Genomic DNA, 21,382 nt, shown 5'->3' with positions numbered 1-21,382 from the left:
AGATAGCTGTTAGTTAGATTAGTTGGTTTAATGCTATAGTGGGCCGAGAACCTCATTATAAATAATTTAATTAAATGTCAACAACAAATATGATCAGATTCATAAGATTCTATTTAGAATTTCTATTTGATTGTTATGATTGTATTATTCAGGCAATCAGAATATTTACATTACTGTTTTGATTCAATCCAAATATAAAGCTACTTATAGAAAGCATTTCTATAATAGGATTATATTATTGTTATTATTACTATCAATACTCAGAACAGGCATTGTACGTAGTGAGGTGGCTTAACATACAAAGAATATCAATATATACACTTAAATTATTTCGACATTGCAGTTGGCACTTATGTAGCAATGTTTGTTATTAACTGATCGCTAAGATCGTTTTTAGTTTCGTTCAAAAAATATTTGAATATCAAAAAATGTGATCATATTCCTGTTAATTATCCCGTTAAAAAGAAAGTCACAGAATATGTCTCTAAAATAGACACAGGTTGTTTTTTAACTAGCAATTAACATAAATCTCACATTTGAATTTATTATCTCAGTATGAAAAGCCACAACAGAAGTTCCTCAGTTGCGTTTTAAAACCACAAACCCTCAAATCAGCTAAAAAACAATTATAATAAAACAAACAAACAGGTAGTTAGTAGTTGATGGATGTCTTGTAGCTCCAGTCTAAGAAATGGCTTCGTATTTCGTACTTATTTTATTTGTTTATTACTCGCCCTGTTTCATGTGTCAGTCTGATCTCAGGAAGTCAATAAAGTTTTACTCAATCCACAAGAAAAGGCGTCGCCATGACAACGCCTCCTGTGTACCTTCGGGTTTAGCCTCCAGCCGAGGAGTCGTGTTAGCTCACAAACTACGGTTTATTTTCGATAGAGACACACGGGAGCGAGTGGGACGTCTGACAATGGTGAGTAAATCATTTTTATTTTAAAAAGAGTTATATTATATCGTGGCCGCAGCCAGATGTTAGCTTCTTAAACTGGCTAAGCTAAGCTAGGTCAGCTAGCATTGACTGGAAGTGACTTTTATTGTGAAGAAACATGTCGATCTGTTTCACCTCCAGCCGCCGAAGACCAAAAACAAAAAGGCCGTGAAGACCGTGGTGGACGGCCTGTCCCCGGAGGAGATGTCCAAGGACCAGGTCAGAGCTGTTATCCGATGCTAACACAGCTAACTTTAGCCTCGAAGCCATGAAACTCGGTTCACTGACTTTAAGAAAGACATTTATTTCACTTTAACCGTTTCTTTAAAACAACAATGCTAATCTGTTGTGTTCATTTCACTATAAAAATACTCACTTCAAGTATCAGTATTATAATATAATATCAAGTATTCTGAGCCTTCAGTAAAGTACTAATACCACACTGAAAGTACTGTGACAGTGAAAGTCCTGCATTCAAAACTAAAGTTAAAGCGTGTTGTGTCACCAAAGTTCTCATTGTGCAGTAAAATGATCCCGGTCCTTAATCTTACGTGTGATACCAAATGTACAGCTCACAAGGGGCAGGTAGGGGAGAACTATGTTGTATCGTTATCGGATGCACAGCGCACGATCCAACACGATCTAACAGCATAATCTCCACTCAGGGTCCATGAGGTAAACAGCTGATGAACACAGAATATCCAATTTAGCTTCCTCACCCCAAAAGATCCACATCAACTCGCTTTACAAAATGTTACAGAAAAACAGTAACAAAGGTGGTGCTGGATTATCTATTCTGCCATCAAACATGTATAAAGTAGATATTTGATATAAGTTACTGCAGGCCGAGTATGCACTCTGCAGCCATGTTACGACGGAGAAAATAAAGAATTATATACTAGAAATTAAAATAAGATCACACTCTGTTAGGGAGAACGTCAGCAATAGAATATGTGGACAATAATAATACAAGTAGAGCTGTACAGGAGCACCGGTTGGCCCCAGAGAACCCACACTGATGTCCTCTCGGCCTTCCAGCTGGAGGAGCACATCGTCCGCCTGCGGGAGGAGCTGGACAGGGAGCGGGAGGAGAGGAGCTTCTTCCAGCTGGAGAGGGACAAGATTCAGGCCTCCTGGGAAATCTCCAAGAGGAGGCTGGAGGAGGAGAAGGGCGAGCTGAGGAACCGACAAAGGGAGAGAGAGGAGGCAGAGGCGCGCCACCAAGTGGAGATTACTGTGAGCTGCACGCACACGCACGTCCAAAAAGCCTATTAACTTACAAGCTTTAGAGAAACAGACAGTAACCAAAACCAAAGAAAAATAAATAAAATATCCAAATGTAAATTATACTTGTTTTATCCATGGAGGTTTAATTGAACCTAAAAAATACCTTGGATAATTCCTTACTTTTCTAACTTTACTCTTACACGACACGTTTTGGCGGCCGGTATCCAGGAGTACAAGCAGAAGCTGAAGCACGTCCTGTCCGAGCACCACGACGAGCTCTTTGGGCTGAAGGCGGACGGCGTGGCCTCGGCCGGGCTGGTCGAGAAGCAGCACACGCAGTCAGAGATCGGCCTCCGTAGGGACCTGCACGCCCTGCAGGCCGACTACAGGGAGAAGAAGCTCCACAACGACAACTCCATCAAGGAGCTGCAGCTGGTGAGGCGCGCTTCTTTTTCAAAAATGTTCTCTAGTTTGAGACCTACAATTTAGTCTCTTCACCAGAGAACAGTTGTCTTGATTCCCAACAGAAGCACCAAGTGGAGTTAATGGAGCTGGAAAAGAACTATGAGAAAAGATTCACAGGTGAATAAATCCAGTTCACAAACTCTATCTACTATCTTAACCTGTAATTAACATTTTCCCTTCTACTGTTTCTCAAATAAGAGCTGCAGGTGACGCATCACAAGAAAAGGCAGCTGATGGTCGACACGGAGACCAAGAAGCGGCAGGACGCGGTCTCCCAAATCACCTGCAGGATGCAGAAGCGCGTTGATAGTCTGACTGAGGAGCACGACGCGGTTCTCAAGCACAAAGCGGATTACTACTCCACGCTGCAGAAAAAACTGCAGCAGGATCAGGACAAGCTGAAGGTACAGACACGGGAAGCTGATCAGACCGAAATACAAACTAACTCGTCAGGGCCTAAATGCCATAAACGGGACACAGTCGATGTAGTTTTACTTTGTTTAGTAGATTTCTTTCGGGCTCTAGATTGGTTGAACTATGCAATGGTTATAGTTCACAGAACATTGTATAAATATAAATATAAAATAGATGTTTTTTAGCCCGCACAGTAAAGGTTCCCTGTGCAAAAAAGTTTAATTTATTTCACATTGTTTCAATTTATATTCCACTCACAATAACATGTGAATTTGTTAAAAAGTTTATAAAATGTGTTTTGACAAAGACTTAAATATTTATTTTATTTGGTTCACAAAGACGTTTTGAATTTTGCTTTCGAAATAGATTTGCAATAATCTATTTGACTTGTATCACATTCATTTGATCATTTTTATAGTCGACGCATAAACTGACTTCTACGACTTTGAGTTCATTTTAGGGGACGCTTGTTTTAAGCGCCACGCGGCCCCTGTGCTTTCCCTCAGGGTGAACAGGCCCAGGCGAGGAAGCTTCAGCTGAAAAAGGACCGGGAGCTTTCAGCAGCTCAGCAGAAGAACCAAGTTCTGAAGACGTCTCTGCAGGAAGCCCAGCAGAAGCTTCCGGAGTTACAAAAACTGCTGCAAGAACACAAAGAGGCCAAGAGCAAGATGGTGGTGGGCTCCCAGACTCCAGCTTTACTATAAAACAGTTACAAATCTACTGAAAGGCGACGCGCTTTGGTCTCAAGCTGATCAAATAATGTGGTATTAAATTAAAAAGATGTTTAAGTACATTTGTCCTGCTTTCACATTAGTTTCAACATCTCTGTAATTAACTGAGATTTAACGCACACGAGCATTAACTTCACGTCATAGAATGTTTCGTCGTTTTAAAATGTTTAGTTATGAAACTATACACTTTTTTTTTTTTAAGAAGACTGATGACATTCGGTGTACCAAGAATGATCTGATAACAGTTTACCACAAAATAAAGAGCCCAGCAGCCCTAAAGCATCTCGTTTCAGGCGTCTAAAGCTCGAGTGAAGGTCCTGGACCAGGAGCTGCGCGACCTCTCCCTGCAGCACCAGCTGCTGCAGTGCGGCTTCGAGAAGGTAAACCACTGCACCTTTCACCTTTGACCTCCGACCTCCGCTCACCCCGTCGGCTTCCCTCAGGTGGAGCGGGAGCGCGACGAGGTGCTGGAGAAGCAGACGGAGGCCATCCAGGAGGTGCGGCAGAGGAGCAGCCTGAAGCACCTGCTGCTGGAGAAGAAGCTGGCGGCGCTGACCGCCGCCGCCGAGAAGCAGGAAGCGCAGCTGTTCGCCGCGCTGGCCGCCTCCGACGTGGAGCCCAGCGCGGGGGCCCGGGCCGCGGACAAACTCCAGGTGGGGCGGATGGTGTTGGTTTAATCCACCTAAATGATGTCACGTCTCACGGCTACAACAGCTGAGCACGCTGCAGGGACGCCGGCGGCTTCTACACTCAGCTGCTTTTTATTCCTCGTGTTGTTCCTTCATCGACCTTCTGATGTTTCGCTGCTCGCAGGAAATGCTGAAGTCCAAACAAGCCACCATCGACGCCTTACAGGGCGACCTGGCTCGAGACTGTCAGGTCAGTCCATCCAAAAGGGGTTTCAACGCATTCATGTAAGTGTTACACTTGGTCGCAGTCAGCTGAGTGACAGTTGTGCGTCTGTGTGCGTCTGTGTGCGTGGGACCTGCAGGAGTACGACGAGCTGCTGCAGACCTGCAAGGAGAAGCTGCATGACTTGGGCGTCCCTCTGTACGACTTTCCCTTCAGGCCTTCGGAGCAGACCCTGGGGGGACGCGACTCCAAAGAGCGAACCCGTCCGGGTGGAGCTGGCGTCCACTCGCCTCCAGGCTGCACCTGACCTCTCCATCACTTGATCACATGACGTAATGAATGATAAACCTTTAGGTGTTATGTTGTTAAGCAACAAACTGTTTCGGTCATAACACCTTTTGACATTTCTAACTTTTAATATCAAGAGTTTCATCTTGTTTGATACTTATATAGTGTTTTAACTTCTTTGGTGTCACTTTAACTTTTAATGCGTTTTTTCACACCACAAAACTCTTTTTTCTCATTTCCCAACTTGGGGCAGTAACTTCCTAAAGTCTTGACGAGGTTGCCTGGCAACCAGCAGAGGACATAACTCCACTTAAAATAAAGAAATGTGTTTGTGGGTTGATGCGCTGTGGTACATTCCCTTTACTCACATCAATGTCAAGATTTTACATTACATCCAAGCATTTCAAATACATTCACACTTTATATACAGACGGTACACAAACAAACTGAATTCTGGCGACTTATAAACACCACGTCCGTCATGCTCAGAGACGTTTAGCGATCAGATCTCTTTTTGTTTCGTTAATAAAATCAGCTGAGCCTCCAACAGGAGTAAACATTCCCTCTGAATGAATTATTTGCATCTGCATATTTGTATTTAATCGTAGATTAGAGAACGTCAGAGAGTAAAACTATAGACCAAACCCTCTGGTTCTAATCCTTTATCGTTACATTGTAATAACTGAGCTTCCAAATATTGCATCAGAATTATAAACAGGGTTTTCTAACACACTGAGTAGTGATGATCATATAATAATTCATACAGTAGATGAAAAGTGGACACGTCGTCATAAACATGTCAGTAAAATGCAGCGGAGCTGGTGGACACGGTTCAGTATCGGAGTCTGAATATCGTCTCTGATTGAAGTCAACTCAGAGGACAGAAGGACGACTTCTGTGGTTAACGTCCTTGGTCGGGGGCTCATAACCCGACAGTACATGCAGGAATAACCGGGGTACTGATGGAGTTCTCTTGGTCTGGTAACCACGTGCGTGAAGCTGGTAACCGGGTAACTGGGTAAGGTGTCCCGTACCACCTACAGCATGGATCAATTATCAGAAGAATGCCCTGGCCGCTGAGCTCATGCTGGATATGATTCTGGTGCTGTAGCCAAACTTAGTACAAAGGATATTGCCTGTCTGATTATCTTAAAATCATGTATATTATACGTGTACTACTGATTTGTAATATCCTTCTTATGGGGTTTTTTCTGTGCTGTATTTGTGATTACAGGGTAACGTTAGTCAGGAAGACATCGTTGAGTCAGCAAGGCGATTATTAGACTTAGTAACCTCTTCTGAGAGACACCGGGGAGCCGATGACACCAATCAAGATATGAGGTTTTGTATTAAACTGCAATTCATGTACATATGGCTTACTTTTACTTATACATTCTATACATGTTGATGATTAGGCTTAATGTATATTTTCGGATCCAATCCGGCAGAGAACAGAGGCGGGGGCGTGAAGATGGGAGTTCAGCCCTTCAGCCACAAAGACCCTCAGTTCAAATGGAAATGACCAGGTAAAGACACATTTGTTTATGTATACATACTTTGTAATGATGTCAATTTGTACAGTGAAAACTCCACCTGCTACCTACAGTAAGTAATGATAGACATAGCATTGTGTAGCATCATCAGCTTCTTACTAATATTGCAGCCATCGAAATGTAAGTGTTCATTTTTGTGACCATTCAGTAAAACATATAAAGACCTGTTTCACTTAGGGCTAATGTGAAATGTATATAAGAAATGATCATAGGTTTCAATATCAAGTTCTAAATCATTGCCTGTAACACTTTACTGGAACCTGATGAGAGTATGCAGTAGAATGGTGAGTTTTTCTATATTCATCTATCATGCAAGAGCCTTTTTGTCAACCTTTTAATGTAGTAAGAAAAAACTTGTTTTCTACAGGTCCTTCCCAGGTACGTTTACCAAGGCCGGAGGAAAGAGGCGCTTTCCTGCAGCAAATCTGGTTCCTGCCAAGAGAGCAAAACCGCTTGAAGTGTCTTTCTATTTGCTGCCAAAGCCGTATGAAAGAACTCCAACGTATTCTCCTGATGTTGAGCCAACACGGAACCCTGAGGAACTCCAGTAGTAAGAGGACAAGGTTTTGACACAGATCCTTGCCAGGTTACCCGGTAGGTGCGACCATCGAGGTAGGACGAGAGAAGGGAGAGAGCAGAGCCTGAGACACCAAGTTCCTGAAGGGAGGAAATAAGGATCTGGTGGTTGACCGTGTCAAATGCAGCAGAGAGGTCCAGAAGGATGAGGACAGAGGAGAGAGAGGCAGCTCTAGCAGTGTGGAGTTGCTCAGAGACAGCAAGGAGAGCAGTCTCTGTGGAGTGGCCTTGAAACCTGACTGGTGGGGGTCAAGGAGGTTGTTACAGTGGAGATAAGAGGAGAGTTGATTAAAGATAGCACGTTCAAGGGTTTTGGACAAAAAGCTAAGAAGAGAGACCGGTCTGTAGTTGTTTTCTTCAGAAGGGTTGAGGGTGGGTTTCTTCAGGAGAGGGTTGACTCTTGCCTCCTTCAGAGATATATACAGTCATGTTTGCTCAAGGGAAATGGATTACTTACTTATAGTGCTTTAAAGTTATAACCTGTTAATCATAATCTGTAGAATTGAGATAAACCTTTCTTTCACCCGTAAGCACAAACACAGTCAAAATAGAGTTTTCAAAGATCACTCTGAAGGGCGTACACCTAACCTGTTTTCCAACATTTTTGTATAGACAGAAGGCCAAATATCCAACTCCAATCCACTTTATAGCCTTTCAGATCCGATTGGACCGGGGACATTCTGAGTTGGGGACACAGCCCTAATAACAGCACCACAAATTGTATTCCTAGAAAAAACAATTGCATGGATTTAGATGTTGCCATTTGATCTAATCAAGCTATCCCCTTTTCAGAGTGTTATGGTTAAATACACTTGTATCATTTTTTCTTACAGTTATGTGATGCCCTCAAAGTTCTATTTCAAAAACTGGGGAATGTTACTGGTGGATGGCTGCTTTATAAAGCATCAGCTAGGCCAACACAAGTTTGTGTGTTTGTTTGTTTGTGTTGCTCATTCGTATAAAAAGTACATGTGCAGCAGCTAACTGCACATTATGCAATGAAGACTGTTAATTTTATTAATTCATATTAATTACAGATGGTTCCCAAATAAAACTTTAACAAAATTCTCTTAACTCATCTCAAGTACATTTGTTATTAAGACTGTCTATGTTGAATTCAAGGAAAAACATTCATTAGGAGTCTTACTGCAAGACAAAAACAAAACTACAGAGTCGTAAATTGTAATAACTGTATTTGAAAAAGTCAAGTAAAATAGACAGATGGCTTCTTCGGTTTATACTGTAGTCACACAAAAAGCCTAGTTACTTTGACTTAAATTAAATATATATTATATATCCAACACACTGTTGAAAGTTTCCAATCTAATTTCCATCTGTAATGTTTTCCACAGCTGGATGGGGAAGCCAGAAACTCTGTGTTGTGCCTCCTGAAGATAGTGGCTATTCAGGCAGGGTCTTGAAGGCTATAGGTTGTTGCGCTAAAAATCTGTTCATAGCCCCAATTCAAGAAGAACTTAACACAAATCCCCTACTACTCAATGATGAAGCATTCAGGAGCATTCCAAAAGCCATTTGTCAGGAGTGTGGAGCAGCAGTTCCCCTTCCACTCCTGACAGAACACATCAAGTCTTGTGATGTCATAGATGTTGATGATAACCTGACTAATGTGGATAGCAGTGAGCCTGAAGAGAGAAAATGTCAAAATTATTTGTTTAAGATTTTGTTAGCATATTACATAGCGTTCATAAAATGAATTAAGAAACCTTTTCTTTCAAAATATCATTGTTCTTTCTTGTAACTTCCATTTCTCAGCAGCAGATATGCAGGAGTGTCCTGTCTGCGCAGAAATGTTTGCCACTGATTTTATACACGCTTCAGCCTGCGGGGAAAGTTATCCATTTATCTTTTCATGTTTTTTCTCTTTATGGCAATTATTGTACTCTTTGTGCAAGTGTAACACAGAAAGAGTTTTATGTGGCTAGAGCAGGAAATCAAGTGAGGCATGAAAGTACTGTCAGTGAGGAAGAGCAAGCAGCAATACCTGGACCATCTGGAACTTGTGCAGCAGATAGAGATGGTAGGTGATAATGCTTAGGGTCAGGTTAAAAAAGGGAACATCGTTACAGTGCAATAAAAATCGTGTGACCTACTGTGGGTGGGAACTGTTTACAGAAAAAGCAGTCTTAGCAAAATCCTCATAGCACACATTATTTACTCACATATTCATTTATGTTGCTACTATTAGACTGTTTATGCCAAAGTAAGGCCTAATGTCTTTTACTTTTTATTTGAATCTACTTTTTATTATTTTTTTGCTACCTTTACAGTCAAGCATAAATAATGAAACAACCACATTCATTTTAATTTTTTCTTATTAGGGTGGTTAACAGTTATCAGTGACCCTCCAAGGCCATGTCTCAGTGTGTGGACAACTGTCTCCGAGTCCCTCACTTCTCAGCATGGACATAAGAAGTCTGGCTGAACAGGACATGGCCCTTATCTCCTTTTACAAGCAACCTAATGTGGAATGGGGACGACCCCTGAATTGCAAACTTGAAGGTTGCTCCAATATCAATTTTCAGTTGTCAAAAAAAATATTTCAAGTATTTCCTTTAAATGTATTCTGTCAAACCATACCTTGTGTTACAGGAGATACTGCTGTTGGCCAGGGTGTAACTCGCCTTTTCTTCTCAACATGCATGGAAAAGCTGAGGTCTGGATTTTGCATCAATTTTGGTATGTATGTTAGATGTATGGCATCCTCGCTAATGTTGTTTATTGTTTAATGTTTACTTTAAGTAGCATATTAAAGATTTCCCCCGTTATAGTCAAGATTATTTTAAATAACACCTATACAAGTTTATCATCTTAGTTGGTTTGCTGTATCCTGAAAGTTCAAAGGATTCTACCAAATGTATAATGCCTGTACTGTGCCAAAATAAATCCACACCGTGACACTTGGTGGTAGTCCTGAAACTGCCACAATTACACTGGAGGATTGTCCAGACCTGGACATAACAGAAACAATCAGGCTTGTATGTGTACAGTTGATTCTATTATCTTGATTCTATAAAAGCTCAAATGCCAGTAATATGTATAATGTGTTATATTCAGTAATTTTTACAAGTGCACATAGTACCTGGCATTACTCAACTGCCTCTTGTCTTAAAGCTTGAAGGTGAATCCACACTGTCAGAGAGGGATGCAGGAAGTGTCCAGGAATTGGCCTTTGCCTGGGACCTCCCATCCCTTACTGAGAAGAACAGGAGGTGGATTTTTGAAAAGCTTCTAATCCATGCTGTGAGTGAAAGTTTAAGAAATATGTGCTTCCAAAAGTTACAAGTTTACTAACTAGGATATTGGAAAAATCATAAGAATACAGAAATCATCAACACAAGTACAGACAGAAGTCAAATGACTACAATTCAGCTGAAAAGGGACAGACGTTCTCTCTCCCAAGAGGAGCTAGAAGATCTGACCAAGTTTCTGGGGGAGAACAGGAGCTTTTATCCATCTCTGAAGGTTCGAGGAAGAGGGAAGAGGAAGAGTTTCCCAAGATTTCCCCATGAGAGTTCTTGAGACACTTACAATATGCAGATCAACAAATTCTCCCCCGACAGATATAAACATAACAAATTATTTTCTTTAAAATAATCTTTTTCTAATCTTTTACGCTGAGATTGCTTTAAAATGAGTAATGTTATTGGATATACCCTTTGTCATGTTACTATTAACAGGTGATTGGCCGTGTCACAACACAAATAAAACCGTTTCGACGAGGTCTTAAAGAAGCCCCAATGTGGACAGTGCTGACCCAACGACCTGACACAGTGGCCTTGCTTCTCCCAAAAGAGGTGTCACCAGGGGGACATTGTGGTTTCTGTAAATTATTGGTTTGTTACATTTTAGCATGGTTTGGTTTGGCACATTAACACAGCTGCTATAAAGGACACTAAGCACGGCCTGAGAGGGGAAGCAGAAGCCACAGTGAAATCAAGCGAGAGGACGGCAAGACAGCGGACGAGCAGGCGGGGTGCAAACGAGGAGAGGAACGAGACGGACTGGACACCTCACTCAGGAAAGGAACGGAACCGGAAACTAGAAGAAAGGGCAGGACGTGGCTGGTCGAATTCTTAATCTTTTTTAGCACTTTGTTCCAGCTGGACTTTTAATACAATTGTAGTTATTTATGGGTTTTTAGTTTTTAATAATAAAATCCTCCTTTTAAACCACGCTTTTAAGTCTTGTGATCCATGCTGTTCTTCCTCTGATGAAAAATAACCTGTTTTTATGGAGACCTAGACTCCACAACTAGGTGGCGTTGCTGGTACCTTTTTTATAAATGTATCTTATTTTTTTATTAGATTTTAAGTTCCCCGCCTCACAGGGCTGACAGAGGGAGCTGGGAATATCAGCCCTGAGGTAAATTTTTATTTTTTGGATCGTGTAATGTTTGTATTTTTTCTTACTATGTGATTGTCAATTACTAATGATTACAGTTCATACCTCGTCAGCATCTATTATAGTCCATGTTCAATATTGTTCTTATGTGTTCATACGTAGTATTACGTTTCCCTGAATCGCCGACCTTTCCAAAAGTACTGACTAGTAGTGTATCATCAAAGTGATACAATGATGGAACTCATGGAAAAGTCATAAATTAGTCATTATTTAAATTTCATGGAGAAGTTTTGAAAATTCACTGGGACAAATGTGTGGTAACCCTTAATAGAAAAATGATTCAATGCTCTCCCATGTTATTTTCAATGCAGGTACTTCTTCAGCGAATCACATGGCCCCGTGAGGATGAAGATGATGACGATGATTTTTCAGTTGACACCAGATGCCGCATGTCAGGCTATTTCGACAGTTCATTGTGAATGGTAGGTTTACAAAATACATTTGAAAGTGCTATCAAATTATAATTTGTCTACTTGGCTGTTTAAATGTTCAACGTTAACTTCACATTGCGGGTTAGTCTTCTCTTCTATTGAGTGCAAGCTGTTAGTGCCAGACTCTGCTATTTATCCTGATGATGGTAAAGTCAAATTAGATTTTTTTTTTTTTGGTCATTTGATTTGTTTCATTGTTTTTTCATCTCCTCCATAGCAACACCAACTGAATTGACCAATCTGGTCAAATTCTGGACCGGGTGGGAGATTCTCCCAACGAGCCCCTCTGTAGAGGTGGTCATGGGCAGATACCCCACAGCCTCCACCTGCTTTGAGATGTTGCGCATCCCAGGGCATTAATTCAATTCGTTTTATTTTGTATAGCCCAAAATTACAAATTTGCCTCAGAGGGCTTTACAGTCTGTACACATACAACATCCTCTGTCCCGAAACCCTCCATTGGCACAGGAAAAACTCCCCAAAAAATGAAAAAACCCTTACAAGAGGCAAAAAAGGGAAGAAACCTTAGGGAGAACGTCAGAGGAGGGATCCCACTACAGTAATATGATTAATATCTAAAATAATAATGATGATGATGATGGCAGCAGCAGGCGTCAGCATGGCCACGGCAGGTGTCAGGACCAGGGTCCAGAAGGAACCACGATCTACGGAGACCTGATAGGGGAGAAAGCACAAAAAACTCCTGGAAAGAAGCTGAATTAGTCATGTGCATTAATAAAACTTGAATTATGGTAGAACGAGAGCGTGCAAGAGGAGCTCGGTGTGTCCTAAGAATTCCCCCGGCATTCTAAGCCTATAGCATCTTAACTAAGGGCTGGTCCGGACTGACCTGAGCCAGCCCTAACTATAGGCAGAATCAAAGAGGAACGTTTTAAGTTTTACTTTAAAAGAGCTGACGAATCTGCCCCCCGGACTGAAAGTGGAACCTGGTTCCACAAAAGAGGAACTTGATAACTGAAGGCTCTGGCCCCCAGCCTACTTTTGGTGCTTATGCTCGGTTACTTGTTGTAACCGAGCATAAGCACAAGTAACCATTACAATAATTATCAATCTTTTCTAAGTGATATTCAGGCCTGTATTTGCTCTTGCCAAACAGGAGCCTTGTGTGAGAGACTAGATTTGATCTTGTACTAAATGTTGATCTAACTTTGTTTGTTGGCTGTTAAAAATGTTGACTGTTATGCAACAAATATGGATGTTCACTGTAAACAATCTCTGCACTGAAATAAATAGTTAATCTGTGTTACGTACAGTGCTCTATGGGTATAGGTCTACAGATATGGTGTTCTTTTTTGTGTTTTTGTCTCCCCCTTCTGTTTCCATTCTCTCACTTCACAGATGTGCACACCTGGTTCCCCTCATCCAATCACCACACCTGTTCCACATCTCCCATCAACCATTCCCCTTTATATGGTCAATGTTTGTTTTCAGTGGGGAGGCTCTTTTGTGTTGAGCTGGGCCCGCGGTTTGAAGAGCACGGTCTTGTGTTAAAATTGAATTAGTAACAGCCTACTGGTGTTTTTGTGATATCTTTTGGTTGTGCGCACAGGGTCAATGAGGACAGGTAAGATACTCCGGGGTTTACATATTGCTACACGTAGGTGTACCTGTTGTTAGTACCCTAGTCTAGAGTGAGCACCACCCACTGTAGTTTTGGGTGCTAAGCACCGGTCAATGGGAGGAGGAGGAGGAGGAGAAGGGGGGGGTTGTTCATGTTCTTTTCTTTGGTGCCACTGACAGTCCTTGTTGATCCCTGTGTTGCTCTTTTGAAAAATAAATACTATGTTGTGGAAGTTGCGTTTGTAATGAAAGGCAATTCCGCGAGTTGAGAACAGCAGCGTGTGTCTCGTTTATTATTACCATAACAACACTCAAGATGGCGCAGCCCTGTAACCTCACAAGCAAGGGACTCTACGTCACAACATAACAAAACATTTAAAGGGACCGTGATCCCGGAACAGTCGCAATTGCGTGTACCACGAAACAAGAACAAAGGTGAATTATGCAGTCACATTCACTACACACGTCCCCCCAGAATTCACCATACAAGAAAAATAATCAGTTGGGAGGTGGCCGTATCAACCGACCAGAACGGCTGTGTTTCAGAGGGGGTCGAGGAGCCCCAACCGTGGCAGGTGTACCACCGCGACACGGGCGCGGGGCGTTGAGTGTGGGAGTCCCGGGAGGGAGGGACACAGGGGGTGGGCGCAAAGCTGGAGGACGCCCGCGTCGCGGGGGCTGGGCCGATTCAATGGGCCTAGCAACGTCCAAATGAGCTGGTTTGAGGCGGTCGATGGAGAGTCGCTCCGGCTTACCACCCATGTCCACCACAAAATGTTTGTCTCCCGTCTCCAAAACCCGGAATGGACCCTCGTAGGGCGGCCGTAGCGGTCCCCTGTGAGCGTCGTGGCGAATAAAGACATAGTCAGCCGTCTGAAGCCCAGCGGGGACGTGCGACTGAGGGAGGCCGTGACGGGAAGTAGGTACAGGCGTGAAAAGGTTCGCATTGTCCAGTAGTGCGGCCCGCTGTAAGGTCGCAGACCAGGGAACAGTGGAAGTAGGGACAAAATCCCCTGGAACCCGCAGTGGCTGGCCATAAACAAGCTCCGCGGACGAGGACTGCAGGTCTTCCTTCGGTGCAGTCCTGATGCCAAGCATCACCCACGGGAGCTTGTCGACCCAGTTGCCGTCTTTGAGGCCGGCGCGAAGAGAAGCCTTCATTGACCTGTGAAATTAGCCTGCGGGTGGTATGCAGTCGTGCGGTGGAGTTTCGTTCCGAGGCTCTGGGCCACCGCGTTCCACAGCTCAGACGTGAACTGCGCGCCCCGGTCAGAGGAAATGTCCGAAGGGGTGCCAAAACGGGCAACCCAGGTGCCGATAAATGCCCGGGTCATCTCGACAGCGGTCAACGATGTCAGTGGCACTGCCTCGGGCCAACGGGTGGTCCTGTCAACCATGGTCAACACTTCATCGAAAACCACATCCTCTAGCCTCAAACCTGTAGTCGAGGTTCTCAGGGTGTGCACGTCCGGGTCCGTGGTCTGGTCCGCTGCCATGCGGCCGTAATCCAGACCGAGATGGACTGCTCCTGCCACAGCCCGTGACAGGCAGTCCGCCACCTGTTTGTCACGGCCACGTGCTGTAAATCCGTGGTGAACTCGGAAATGTAGGACAGGTGACGTTGCTGGCGGGCGGACCATGGTTCGGCCACCTTGGCCATGGCGAAAACCAGCGGCTTGTGGTCGACAAAGGCGGTGAAGTGTCGACCTTCTAGCAGGAAACGAAAGTGCCTGATGGCGAGGTAGAGACCGAGCAGCTCCCGGTCGAAAGTGCTGTACTTACGCTCGCTAGCGCGCAGCTGGCGGCTAAAGAAAGCAAGCGGCTGCCAGGCCCCGCCTACCCACTGCTCGTAGACGGCACCTACAGCGTAGTCCAAGGCATCCGAGGTGATGGCGACAGAGGCTGTGGCCGAAGGATGTGCCAGCATGGTGGCCCGCGCCAGGGCTGCCTTAGTGTCCACGAAAGCTTTGTCCCTGCCCTCAGTCCAGTCCACGGCGTGCGTGGGCTTACCTTTCAAGGCTTCGTGCAACGGCTGCATGAGCTGAGCGGCTCGAGGGATGAAACGGTGGTAAAAGTTCACCATGCCAAGGAACTCCTGCAGGGCTTTCACGGTGAGCGGGCGCGGGAACTGTGTGACCGCCTCCACCTTTGATGGGAGCGGGACTGCACCGTCCTTGGTTACTCTGTGTCCCAGGAAGTCAATGGTGGAGAGACCAAACTGGCACTTAGCAGGATTAACAATAAGGCCATGTTGGTTGAGCCGCTCGAAAAGTGCTCGGAGGTGCGACAGGTGCTGAGCTTTGGATGTGCTCGCTACAAGAATGTCATCCAAATACACAAAAAGAAAAGGCAGGTCGCGTAAAACAGAGTCCATGAGGCGCTGAAAAGATTGGGCTGAGTTTTTAAGGCCGAACGGCATCCTTAGGAACTCAAAAAGACCGAACGGTGTAATCACCGCTGTTTTTGAAATGTCCAGTGAGTGCATGGGCACCCGATGGTAGCCCCGGACGAGGTCCACCTTAGAAGAAATCACCATACCAGCCAGGTGTGCTGAAAAATCCTGTATGTTCGGGACTGGGTATCGGTCAGGCGTCGTTGCCTCATTAAGCCGCCGGTAGTCGCCGCATGGGCGCCAGCCGCCACCAGGTTTGGGGACGATGTGAAGAGGTGACGCCCACGGGCTGGCGGACCGGCGGACTATTCCAAGGCGTTCCATGTTAGAAAACTCGGCCTTAGCAACGGCAAGCTTGGTCGGGTCGAGGCGCCGAGCACGGGCGTAGACGGGCGGACCAGTGGTGGCGATATGGTGTTCCACACCATGCTTCACGGCAGATGCAGAGAAAGTGGGCTGGGTCAGTTCTGGAAAACCAGCCAGTAGACGGTGGAAGTCGTCTGATGGGGAGAGCATGCTAGACAGTCGTATGGAGTCAGCCCCGCTGAGCGTGCACGTATAAGAACAGAACGTGACAGCGTCGATCAAACGGCGGTTCTTAACATCCACCAACAGTCCATGCGCACACAAAAAATCAGCGCCAAGGAGGGGAAAAGCGACCTTAGCCGTGACAAAATCCCAGCCGAACCGATGTTCTCCGAAGCATAACTCAATGTACCTTGTTCCATACGTGCGGATGGGGGTCCCATTAGCAGCTTCCATCGGGGGGCCATGGCTGTCGGTTACCATGTCCAAACGGGATGCAGGCAGAACACTCCTCTGTGCACCCGTGTCGCACAGGAAACGTCGTCCGGAGATGCTGTCACGGACAAAAAGCAGCCTGCCTACGCGGCCGACACTCATGGCCACTAATGAGCGCCGGCCCCGGCGTTTCCCAGACCGCCGAAACTGCATGGCGAGCGGCATTTAAGGGCCTTCGATCCAAACTTGTCGTGATAGAAGCACAAGCCTGAAGAAGACTGCTGGGGGCCTGAAGCTTGCTGACGACCTGAAGATGGTTGCCGCCGAGAAGAGGTTGCTGCGACAAGGGTGGAATCCTCCATTGTCACAGGAGCGACGTGTGTGGGAAGAAATGCGCTCACGACACAGTGTCGCAGGAAAAATTTATCAGCCTCTTCAGCCAGTTTTCGGCAGTCAGTGATTGTGGTGTTGGCCAATGCAGCTCTGACTTGGGAAGGCAGCTGACACAGGAAAAGCTGAATGAAAAGAAAATCGGGTGTGTGCTCACCCAGGAGATCCAGCATACGGTCCATGAGCTCAGACGGTCACCCAGTCCTTGGAGGGAGAAAAGCCTGCTAGCTCTCTCGGCGTCGGACAGTTCAAAAGTCTTTAACAGGTGCGCTTTCAGCGCTGCATATTTCTCCGTCTCTGGAGGACGTTTAAGGAGGCTCACCACTCGGGCCGCTGTTGAGTTACCGAGAGCCGACACGACGTAGTAGTACCGCGTTGTATCAGCGGTGATCTCCCGCAGCGCGAACTGCGCTTCAGTCTGGGCAAACCATGCCGACGCTGACGATTCCCAGAACTCGGGGAGCTTGAGGGTGACAGCGTTCGCGGTCATGGTCGAGTCGCGTTTGCGAATACTTCAAGCAAACGAACGTCGGGGTCACCAGTGTGGAAGTTGCGTTTGTAATGAAAGGCAATTCCGCGAGTTGAGAACAGCAGCGTGTGTCTCGTTTATTATTACCATAACAACACTCAAGATGGCGCAGCCCTGTAACCTCACAAGCAAGGGACTCTACGTCACAACATAACAAAACATTTAAAGGGACCGTGATCCCGGAACAGTCGCAATTGCGTGTACCACGAAACAAGAACAAAGGTGAATTATGCAGTCACATTCACTACAATGTTACGTTTTATGTATTGGATTTTGTGTGGCTAACGCCTCACTTGCCTTGACCTGTTGCACTCATGTTGCGCCCCAGGTCGAGCCACCAGGGAGCGTGACAATCTGAAAAAACCCGTTTCATTCTGACTCTTTTGCATCTTTCCTTTTTAACAGCTCAAAACTCCTCGTTTCCTTACAGCACACAAATGAAAACTGCTTGTGTTGGATTTGATTATGTGGTGGATTGGGGGAGGGTTCAGCAGGTACAGTATGTGCTACATGTCAGTTAACACCGGTGTTATGACTGGGGTCATATGTGTTTTTGGTTTTCCTTTTGTATCTTTCTGGTTTCCCTTTCCTTCATTCAAACAGGGATGTGCCACAACCATGCGCGGATTGGTGGACGGTCTCCTACCCGTCCTGTGATTGGCTGCAGTACCTGCATATAAGGGAAGCCAAGATGGCGTCCGAGGCAGAGCAGGCCAGAGCGCGGAGAACAGCAGCAGCACACAACCCTCGTCCTCCTCCTCTCCCAACCAGCCACCTGTGTTATATTGTGTATCCTGATAATAAGTATACAGTTTTCCTTTTGAGTTGGTTTTCTCCTGTTTTAAAGTAGATAGGTAAGACTGGTGTCATTATTTTTCTCCTTTGTTTTGGTAGGTCAGCGTCTTATTTCTAGCTAGGACCGTTTTTGGGTTTATGATATTGGGGATGGGCAACGGCGAAGCCGTTCTTTATTTACCCCAACATACATGGTTTACTCCACCTAGCTCTTTGTTCAATAAATATATCTACTATTTAACGCAAAGTGTTTGTGGCTACTTGGGAGACGGGGAAGATTGGGCCTATCCACGTTGCACCCTAGGCACCCCTAGACTGGGGCGTAACACAGGATACAAGATATTACTTAGATTTTTTTTTTTTTTTCTTTGATTTGTGGAGGTACGGTTGCAGAGGTAGTTCTTTCTCTTGCTGACTCAGTCTTTAGGGGCTAGTGAAGCCCAGCCATTAAGGGTTTCATCAAAGCTTTGACAACATCCATTTGGCTTGTTTGAGTGTGGGTTGATGTCTCTGTGCAACTCTCAATTCAGTTCTTTTACAGAGAAAGAAATTGCTCACAGAACTGAACAGTAGCAATGTAAATATCACAGCCAAAGGACTGGGATGCAGCTCCTGGGTTAACTGCATCTCCTAATGATGTCATTTGTTCATCAGTCAGTGGGCAATCTGCATCTGGGTCAATGCTGCTTGAGTGGTCATCATGGGGAAGTCCAGTTTTCCCACTCAATATCTGGAATGTCCATATCCTACAACAGAACAATTTTGAATTTCATGCAGTATTATCTGCCCATAGCAAAGCAAAATTGAGATGAGATCTCCTTTATGTCACATTTACATCGCCTAGATATAAATGAGCACTAATTGAGACAAGCGTTTTTCTCATTCTCCTCAAATGTGTCTCCTGAGAATTAAGTCTCACATTGAGCAGTTCTCAATTCTCTCACAGCCTTCCTGATCTCAACTAAGAGGAAAACGAGACATACTGTGCAGCTTTCAAATATGTCTCAATTTGATCTCAGTTATATCTCAGTGAGAAATATGTCTCGTACTGCTAAAGTACAAATAATTTGAGATGGTTTACATAATGTTCAACTTAGAAAATGTGTTTATTTCTGACACAAGCCATACAATTCATTAATTACAATTTTGAGTTCTAAAACGTAACCCATCAAAACATAAGCCATGATGTGCTCCAAAGACACCTTTGTGAACTTTCTAAATGTTGACAATTGTGCTGTTTTGACAGAATTCACAGCAAAGCTCTATTGTATAGAGCAGTAAAATAGTGTGTAACACATAAGAGCACATGCTGTTTTAATTTGGTTCATTCAAGCGCCCTGATAATACAATAGAGGCAATTCATCTTGCCACCACACACCCTGACCATGACCCACTGTTGCATCCAGTATAAACCCAATATTAAGGGGTTAGAACTTGTGTGTTTTGGAAATTTGCTGCAAAAACAATGCCAGGCATAGATGTCAAGTCAAAGAAAACTTTACCCAATGTATGATCCAAGGAAACTACTGTATTAACAGATGTTTCTAATAGGGGAACAACATGACTGCATGTACCATTTGTTACACTATCATGCACCAAACTTTGAATGCATGAACAAGGGCCCATTTGGCATATGAATGTTCTGAGGTAAAGAAGAACTCAATCTGTCCATACTTTCTTTGTCCATCACTAGAAAAAAACTGTAAAACTGTTTCTTCTATTGCCTTTCCCATAGTGTTTTGATGTGAGATAATTTCTCTTAACTTAAAATTCAGCTATGGCATTCCCTAGTTTTATGGTTTGTGAAATAACAGGAATAGACTGCACAAGTTTGACTGCATGGACCATCTGCATAGGTATATTTTGAGTGCCATCTATGAGCTTTAACAAATAGCCATTCTTGTCCTCAAAATGGAAACACGAATGAGTCCATAATGGACCAAGGGCCTTCACACTGTCTGCTAGGTGCACAAGAAGGTGTACATTTGCAGTTTCGTACCGCTCACCATATAGATTAGCCATTTGGGAACCAAAGCTCCACAATAGTTTCTCTGCATGATCAATCTGTTCAATTGATATGGATTCCATCAACAAAATGAAAATGGCTTCACTTAGTAGAAGGAAGTGCTTGTAGTAGTGTCGCAAGAATTCCACGGAAAACAACAGGTCCATAGAAGATCAAAATATCCCGATATTCTGATGCTTTAAAAAAACATTCTGTGAGATGTCACTAATCGAGGATATCGAGTGGAGGAGCGATATCCTGAAATCGCCTGTCAATTTCCTTTGCATTTTTTGCCATGCTGATGGGCTGACGAGAAAACTCTGGAGAAAACCACAGAAGGCGCATTACTCCAAGAAGGACTGAGTGCATGTAATCTATGGCAGTGCCTTTGATAAGGTTATAACATTCATTTTGCTAAGCCAACAGAGACCCTTCACCCCTTTAACAGGGGTTTTGGTCTCATTTGAGATTTTCACATCAAGAGCAAACTTTTCATTTGTGCGCAGTGGGCCTTTTGCAATACAATAGGAGATGATGCAGCATGTGAGGAAAAAAACAACAACTTCTGTACACTGTTTGATCAGTCTGAAACAGATTTCGGGTGAGAAACCTTCTTGTAAGAAACTCAAAAGATAAAAAAAAGAAAAAGAGAAGAATAAGAGAAAGCTATTTGCCATGCTTGGTTTGACCAACCGTAGACTGCATTCTATCTACTAATCTATCTACTTACAAGGCCTGTGATTCTTAATCAGAACGAATTCTGTTCAGGATCTCTCTCTCTCTCTCTCTCTCTCTCTCTCCTCTGCACATGGGACTGGGTGTGGCTTTTGAACAGAGTTCTCGAACCGGTTCCACGGAGGGCCTAGTGTATGCAGGTTTTTGGTCATTCCCTTCAATTAGTGCCCAATTAAGACCTAGACTACCAGGTGAGGGGAGATCTTAAGCAATTTGTGACCTACTCAATCAGTTTGGTTCAAGGTAAAAGAAAACCTGCATACACTAGGCCCTCCGTGGAACCGGTTTGAGACCACTGCTTTTGAACATTAAACA

The 21,382-nt window shown here is 44.3% G+C and overlaps 1 protein-coding gene and 1 long non-coding RNA gene across 3 annotated transcripts; both read left to right on the top strand.

Annotated features, from left to right (window-relative positions):
- Positions 1-232: 232 nt before the first annotated feature.
- LOC120814096 (dynein regulatory complex subunit 4) lies at positions 233-8,120 on the top strand. 2 transcript variants are annotated; one of them, XR_005711164.2, is made up of 14 exons: positions 233-925; positions 1,082-1,159; positions 1,979-2,176; positions 2,396-2,602; positions 2,695-2,749; positions 2,831-3,036; positions 3,553-3,720; positions 4,071-4,157; positions 4,221-4,430; positions 4,591-4,656; positions 4,769-4,961; positions 6,152-6,258; positions 6,366-6,443; positions 6,838-8,120. XR_005711164.2 is itself a non-coding variant. In XM_040169575.2 (11 exons), exons 1-11 carry the CDS (start codon positions 692-694, stop codon positions 4,934-4,936), a joined length of 1,677 nt encoding a protein of 558 aa, XP_040025509.2. In that variant the 5' UTR covers positions 233-691; the 3' UTR covers positions 4,937-5,257. The 2 variants fall into 2 exon arrangements, 1 of the variants encoding a protein (XP_040025509.2); XM_040169575.2 differs by lacking the exons at positions 6,152-6,258; positions 6,366-6,443; positions 6,838-8,120 and having other exon boundaries at positions 4,769-5,257.
- Positions 8,121-8,951: 831 nt separating this feature from the next.
- LOC120814094 (uncharacterized) lies at positions 8,952-11,237 on the top strand. The gene is made up of 5 exons (XR_013456874.1): positions 8,952-9,084; positions 9,386-9,566; positions 9,657-9,743; positions 10,179-10,307; positions 10,745-11,237. It is a non-coding gene; the product is annotated as an uncharacterized LOC120814094 (long non-coding RNA).
- The last annotated feature ends 10,145 nt before the right edge of the window (positions 11,238-21,382 follow it).

The sequence above is a fragment of the Gasterosteus aculeatus genome, unplaced genomic scaffold, assembly GCF_964276395.1.
Source record: "Gasterosteus aculeatus unplaced genomic scaffold, fGasAcu3.hap1.1 HAP1_SCAFFOLD_34, whole genome shotgun sequence".
NCBI lineage: Eukaryota > Metazoa > Chordata > Actinopteri > Perciformes > Gasterosteidae > Gasterosteus > Gasterosteus aculeatus.
Note: the sequence above shows the minus strand (reverse complement) of the source record. Positions and strands in the feature narration are given on the sequence as shown.

Bases quoted from the DNA above. Each gene is read 5' to 3' on its own strand.
- LOC120814096 (XM_040169575.2), top strand. From the start codon at position 692: ATGGCTTCGTATTTCGTACTTATTTTATTTGTTTATTACTCGCCCTGT. The intron at 1,160-1,978 runs GTCAGAGCTGTT...TCGGCCTTCCAG, and splicing joins AGGAGATGTCCAAGGACCAG to CTGGAGGAGCACATCGTCCG. The intron at 2,177-2,395 runs GTGAGCTGCACG...GCCGGTATCCAG, and splicing joins GCCACCAAGTGGAGATTACT to GAGTACAAGCAGAAGCTGAA.